Genomic DNA, 7,733 nt, shown 5'->3' with positions numbered 1-7,733 from the left:
GGAGACGCCTGGTTGAGAAGCACTGACCAGGGACCAGCAGAGAGTGTTAGAGGGGAGACGCCTGGATGAGAAGCACTGACCAGGGACCAGCAGAGAGTGTTAGAGGGGAGACGCCTGGATGAGAAGCACTGACCAGGGACCAGCAGAGAGTGTTAGAGGGGAGACGCCTGGATGAGAAGCACTGACCAGGGACCAGCAGAGAGTGTTAGAGGGGAGACGCCTGGTTGAGAAGCACTGACCAGGGACCAGCAGAGAGTGTTAGAGGGGAGACGCCTGGATGAGAAGCACTGACCAGGGACCAGCAGAGAGTGTTAGAGGGGAGAGGCCTGGTTGAGAAGCACTGACCAGGGACCAGCAGAGAGTGTTAGAGGGGAGGCGCCTGGTTGAGAAGCACTGACCAGGGACCAGCAGAGAGTGTTAGAGGGGAGAGGCCTGGTTGAGAAGCACTGACCAGGGACCAGCAGAGAGTGTTAGAGGGGCAGGGGCTGAAAATCCCGTGAAGAGGGCACTTTTGGACAACAAAAAAAAAACAGCGAAAATAGCTGATCTACAAGCTCACAACGTGTCGCGCTGCGACACGTTGTGAGCTTGTAGATCAGCTATTTCCGGGGCGCCGCAACCCAGCACTCGTTATCTACTGGAGATGCAGGTGTAACGACTTCTGGGATTTCTAAACAAATTAGTTCCAACGCAAAACGCTACGTTCCAAAGTTCAGGAGACTTTGAGGGGGGGAAAAAAAGGAATTCTCCTGAATGCTGCCCCATACTTCCAGCATGGCTGGAAGTGTCTATTTGTATACGTCTCTATGTCTTGATGAATTGAACATGGTGGACCCCATGTTGTAAACAAGTGTATAATGCTTAATTGGTGTCGTCCCACTCACAGTTAACGGTCTTTGTTGCATTTAGTTTGTGCTTGAAATGTATTGTAATGCTGCAAACTGTTAATACATATTTCAATCAATCAATCAATCAATCAATCAATGGCATGGAATTAAAGGGATTGTGACATTAAAAAAAAGGTTTTGGAATTGTTCTTGTTTTTTTTTTAGGTTTTCTAATCTCAATTGCACACAAAAAACATGAACTTTTAACATTCAGTAGATTTTCTGTGATCTGGGGTTTTCTGGCTCAAACAGGTGCTCTGATTTGCCGGCAGTAAGTGACATCACTTACTGCAAATCCCATATTATGTCAATGGGATTTGCCAGCAGATGTCACTGTTTTCACTGTGTTGCCTGTTTTCATTGTAGCTCAAAAGGCCCAAAAAAACCCCCAAAAAACTCCAGACCACAGCAAATCCACTGAATGTTCAAAGTTCAAGTTTTTGGGGTGTAATTGAGGTCATAAAACCTAAAATAAAAAATAAAAATAAAAATAAATGAAAATTAATGTCATAAAACCTTTAACCCATTCTGACCGGGCACCCATTTTGGTGTCAGCATCATGTTATGCTTTATGTATTGAAAAACAGCAGATCTACAAGCTCATATCGCGCCACCGAGTGGCGCGATACGAGCTTGTAGGTCTGCTATTTTTGAAAAATCGAAGAAAAAAAACGACTGACATTTTTAGAATCTGATCTCAGGTCAGAATGGGTTCATCAGACCAGTGTGTGTCCTAGTGGAAACCTCGTTATGAATCTGATCTCAGGTCAGTATGGGTTAAGGAAAGGAGTGGCATTTTGCCTTCCTTTTCACCGTGTATAGTAAACGCTGTATTCGTGGTCTGGTCGTTTTACAGACGGGTGGTGAAAGGGCAGGGGGCCGGAGCCCCCTTTGATGTGGATGTGTGCTCGTACTGTACCTGGAGGCGTGCACTGACACACACACACACAGGTACAGTATATGGAGGCGTGCACTGACACACAGGTACAGTATATGGAGGCGTGCACTGACACACAGGTACAGTATATGGAGGCGTGCACTGACACACAGGTACAGTATATGGAGGCGTGCACTGACACACAGGTACAGTATATGGAGGCGTGCACTGACACACAGGTACAGTATATATAAGAGGCCATGAAGGTCTCCAACAGTCAGTCAGACTATACAGTTCACACGCTCTACTGTACGTCCAACATGCTCCTATTCCTGATCAGCTCCCTGGCTCTGCTGGCCTCTGCGCTGGGTGAGTACGTGCTTAACACATTCTGACCTGAGATCAGATTCATACGAGGTTTCCACTGGACACACACACACACACTGGTCTGATTATTAACCCATTCTGACCTGAGATCAGATTCATACGAGGTTTCCACTGGACACACACACACACACTGGTCTGATTATTAACCCATTCTGACCTGAGATCAGATTCATACGAGGTTTCCACTGGACACACACACACACACTGGTCTGATTATTAACCCATTCTGACCTGAGATCAGATTCTTAGAAATGTCACAGTCGTTCTTCGATTTTTCAAAAAATAGCAGACCTACAAGCTCGTAGCGCGCCACTCGGTGGCGCGCTACGAGCTTGTAGATCTGCTATTTTTCAATAGCTAAAGCATAACATGATGCTATAACACCAAAATGGGACCCCGTTCAGAATGGGTTAATGATCAGTGATCAGGATATTGATCAGTGGATATTGATCAGTATAGGGATGTGTATATATATATATATATATATATATATACTAACGACCATATAGTAACCGCGTCGAAAAATCCATTTTAATTTCAAGAAAATCTAAAGTATATTGAAGTGTTTAAACGGCTATATAACGTTGACTTTATCGTGCCGTTTTGCAATGCAAATAATCAATTGTATCGATACGTTACGTTACTTGTGAGTTGTATTTAGCGATTTTAACCCATTTTGGGCGGGAAGGGTGTTAGCATTACGTTATGTTTTAGCTATTTAAAAATAGCAGATCTACAAGCTCATAGCGCGCCACCGAGTGGCGCGCTACGAGCTTGTAGGTCTGCTATTTTTGAAAAATCGAAGAGCGACTGACATAGAAGACATTTTTTAGAATCTGATCTCAGGTCAGAATGGAAAACTGTCAGGATGTAGAAGACATTTTTAGAATCTGATCTCAGGTCAGGATGAAAAACTGTCAGGATGTAGAAGACATTTTTAGAATCTGATCTCAGGTCAGAATGGAAAACTGTCAGGATGTAGAAGACATTTTTAGAATCTGATCTCAGGTCAGAATGGAAAACTGTCAGGATGTAGAAGACATTTTTTTATCTGATCTCAGGTCAGAATGAAAACTGTCAGGATGTAGAAGACATTTTTAGAATCTGATCTCAGGTCCGAATGGAGAAAAGGAGAAAAAAGAAAAATATGCATTTAATTTACTTTTCCATTCCATATTGTTATACTTGGTCTATCGATAAATGCGTGTGTGTGTGTTCACGTCAAGTTACGGGTTTCTCCATGTGTGTTTAAATTATGTAATGTCCATGTATTTGCCAGAGAATACTTACCACATTCATAATTCTTTCACATACGAGTATACCGAACTGCTCGAGCCATATGTCAACAAAAGCACAAATGGAGGTCCTCAGACAAAGCTCTCCTATATATTATTATATTATTATATATATCCCATTCTGATGAACGGGAACCCATTTTGGTGTTAGCATCATGCTATGCTTTAGCTATTGAAAAATAGCAGATCTACAAGCTCATAGCGCGCCACCGAGTGGCGTGCTATGAGCTTGTAGGTCTGCTATTTTGTGAAAAATCGAAGAACGACTGACATTTTTTAGAATCTGATCTCAGGTCAGAATGGGTTCATCAGACCAGTGTGTGTCCAGTGGAAACCTCGTATGAATCTGATCTCAGGTCAGAATGGGATAGAAATCAAATGGAGGTCCTCAGACAAAGCTCTCCTAGAAATCCCAACTTCCATGTTGAATATGAAAGGCGACTGGGACGGCATTTATATGTATTTTGTATTATATGTATTTACATTTATTTACATTTATATGTATTGCTTGTTTTATATTAATATTGTGGTTTATGGTGTGTTTAGTTTTTAATCTGCATTAATTGCCCTGTTCAGCTGGAGAGAATCATGTTATGTCTGTTAGATATTATAGTTAACTCTCTCTCTCTCTCTCTCTCTCTCTCTCCATCCATCTCCCTCCCTCCCTCTCTCTCTCTATCTCTCTCTCCCTCCCTCCCTCCCCCCTCTCTCTCTATCTCTCTCCCTCCCTCCCCCCTCTCCCTCCCCCCCTCTCTATCTCTCTATCCCTCCCTCCCTCCCTCCCCCCCTCTATCTCTCTCTCTCCCTCCCTCCCTCCCCCTCTCTCTCTATATCTCTCCCTCCCTCCCTCCCTCCCCCTCTCTCTCCCTCCCCCTCTCCCTCCCTCCCTCTCTCTCTCTCCCTCCCTTCCTCCCCCTCTCTCTCTATATCTCTCCCTCCCTCCCTCCCTCCCCCCCCCCCTCTCTCTCCCTCCCTCCCTCCCCTCCCCCTCCCCCTCCCCCTCCCCCTCCCCCTCTCTCTCTCTCTCTCTCAGGCTGTGGAGTTCCCTCCATCAAGCCTCAGGTCAGCGGCTACAACAAGATCGTCAACGGAGAGAACGCCGTGTCTGGGTCCTGGCCCTGGAGAGAACGCCGTGTCTGGGTCCTGGCCCTGGAGAGAACGCCGTGTCTGGGTCCTGGCCCTGGAGAGAACGCCGTGTCTGGGTCCTGGCCCTGGAGAGAACGCCGTGTCTGGGTCCTGGCCCTGGAGAGAACGCCGTGTCTGGGTCCTGGCCCTGGCAGGTGTCTCTACAGGTAAATACAGAGAGAACGCTGTGTCTGGGTCCTGGCCCTGGCAGGTGTCTCTACAGGTAAATACAGAGAGAACGCTGTGTCTGGGTCCTGGCCCTGGAGAGAACGCCGTGTCTGGGTCCTGGCCCTGGAGAGAACGCCGTGTCTGGGTCCTGGCCCTGGAGAGAACGCCGTGTCTGGGTCCTGGCCCTGGCAGGTGTCTCTACAGGTAAATACAGAGAGAACGCTGTGTCTGGGTCCTGGCCCTGGAGAGAACGCTGTGTCTGGGTCCTGGCCCTGGAGAGAACGCCGTGTCTGGGTCCTGGCCCTGGAGAGAACGCCGTGTCTGGGTCCTGGCCCTGGAGAGAACGCCGTGTCTGGGTCCTGGCCCTGGCAGGTGTCTCTACAGGTAAATACAGAGAGAACGCTGTGTCTGGGTCCTGGCCCTGGCAGGTGTCTCTACAGGTAAATACAGAGAGAACGCTGTGTCTGGGTCCTGGCCCTGGAGAGAACGCCGTGTCTGGGTCCTGGCCCTGGAGAGAACGCCGTGTCTGGGTCCTGGCCCTGGAGAGAACGCCGTGTCTGGGTCCTGGCCCTGGAGAGAACGCCGTGTCTGGGTCCTGGCCCTGGAGAGAACGCCGTGTCTGGGTCCTGGCCCTGGCAGGTGTCTCTACAGGTAAATACAGAGAGAACGCTGTGTCTGGGTCCTGGCCCTGGCAGGTGTCTCTACAGGTAAATACAGAGAGAACGCTGTGTCTGGGTCCTGGCCCTGGCAGGTGTCTCTACAGGTAAATACAGAGAGAACGCTGTGTCTGGGTCCTGGCCCTGGGAGGTGTCTCTACAGGTAAATACAGAGAGAACGCTGTGTCTGGGTCCTGGCCCTGGCAGGTGTCTCTACAGGTAAATACAACATAGGAGAGAACGCCGTGTCTGGGTCCTGGCCCTCTACAGGTAAATACAACGTTTGGGTCGATCACACAGGGGCAAGGTTGACACTATGGCACTCAGATCAGCCAACGCAGGGAAGCTGGAGGTATACCTTCACTAAAAACGACGGGACAACAACGCTCCACACGTCCCAAACTCTTCTCCCTTCTGGCTCCAAAACTATGGAATGCACTTCCCATTGCAGTCAGAACTGCAGCCTCACTCCCAATCTTCCGCCATAGTCTGAAAACCCACCTCTTCAGACTCCACCATGGCCCGTAGCACTTACCCTAGCCTAGCCCCTTAGATAGCACTTTATGTAGACTTAGATAGTATTTTAGACAGACTTATAGCATGTTATGTAGACAGCACTAGAATGGCATTCCATGTAGTCATAGCACCTTATAGTAGACATGTATATTGTATGATATATAATATAGTATAGTATGTATAGTATAGTATAGTATTTGTTGTAGTTTAATATATAATATAGTATAGTATGTATAGTTGACATAGATACTCCACTGTTACGTTCTTAGTTTATACACGATTCATGATAACTACTTTTTTATATATGTGATGTATGCCATGCTTTTGTTTTTGCTTAATTGTAAATGCCTACATTGTAAATTGTAAATACAACATAGGCTGATCATACAGGGTTATAAGGTTGACTCTATAGCAGGTAAATACAACATAGGCTGATCATACAGGGGTATACGGTTGACTCTATAGCAGGTAAATACAACATAGGCTGATCATACAGGGGTATAAGGTTGACTCTATAGCCGGTAAATACAACATAGGCTGATCATACAGGGGTATACGGTTGACTATAGCAGGTAAATACAACATAGGCTGATCATACAGGGGTATAAGGTTGACTCTATAGCAGGTAAATACAACATAGGCTGATCATACAGGGGTATAAGGTTGACTCTATAGCAGGTAAATACAACATAGGCTGATCATACAGGGGTATACGGTTGACTATAGCAGGTAAATACAACATAGGCTGATCATACAGGGGTATAAGGTTGACTCTATAGCAGGTAAATACAACATAGGTCGATCATACAGGGGTATAAGGTTGACTCTATAGCCGGTAAATACAACATAGGCTGATCATACAGGGGTATAAGCAGGGTTGGGAGGGTTACTTTTAAAAAGGAATCCCCTACAGTTACAAGTTACTTGCTAAAAAATGTAGTCAGTAACGTAATCCCGATTACTCCATTTAAAATGTAACTACAAGTTACTTTCAGTTACTTTTCGATTACTTTTAAGTAAAACTCAATTTAATTAGATAATACAAGTTTTTCCATTGATAGACAAGAATGTTGAGCCTATGAAATTAAGATAAGGACAACTGAAATATGGTTAAGGTCATTTCATTGTTAAGAATTTGACCTCTCTGAACAGTTACATTACTGTAGAGTCATTGTGTCAACTTATAACAGATCATAAGAAAAATGCATCTTGACCTACAGAACCATTTTGATTGTTTGATTGACAACAACCAACAACTTTGACAACCAACAACTTTGACAACCAACAACTTCATCCATGTGTGGTCAAAGTGGCAAATAAAAACTCTTTTTGACATTCCTGGCTGACACTCATTTAGATAGACATGGCATGAGTTTAAAACATTGACTAGACAGTAAAGACTAATTTATATAGTCTACAAATAACTCAGCCCTATACAATTATATTTATACCCCGTAGGCTACTCTTTAAATAAAAAGCCTCATTGTATTTGACCTAAAAGAGAAGACTGCGCTACCCATTATTTATCCCTAATCCAATATATCATATGCTCTCCTATCTAGTATCTCTGCAGTGTTGCCTGGTCTGATTATTATAAGCCACATTGGGCTTATTTTTCTGAAGTTGCTTGTAAATAATGGTAGAACGGTTGTGAGCTTGTAGATCGTCTATTTTCAAATAGCCAACATATATAAATATGCACATTGTTTAATGGACGATATATATAGCTTTGAAGTGCTCGTGTGGCCTTTTATAGTCGCTTCTTTTGGGCTTGTTTTCATAGACCTGGTTGCTTATTTCTCTCGCAAATTGGCAACACCGC

General features: G+C 45.1%; 1 protein-coding gene across 1 annotated transcript in view; it reads left to right on the top strand.

Moving 5' to 3' along the window:
* Window positions 1-2,084: 2,084 nt before the first annotated feature.
* The window catches only part of LOC310855711 (chymotrypsin-like protease CTRL-1), a gene marked incomplete at both ends in the record, with an annotated part of 25,358 nt that continues 19,709 nt past the window's right edge, over window positions 2,085-7,733 (top strand). Inside the window, 2 exon segments of the mRNA XM_083760828.1 lie at window positions 2,085-2,133; window positions 4,480-4,580. Of these exon segments, the coding sequence (XP_083616954.1) occupies window positions 2,085-2,133; window positions 4,480-4,580 (150 nt within the window).

This window comes from Protomyctophum parallelum (genome assembly GCF_964188405.1).
Source record: "Protomyctophum parallelum genome assembly, chromosome: 3".
NCBI lineage: Eukaryota > Metazoa > Chordata > Actinopteri > Myctophiformes > Myctophidae > Protomyctophum > Protomyctophum parallelum.
Note: the sequence above shows the minus strand (reverse complement) of the source record. Positions and strands in the feature narration are given on the sequence as shown.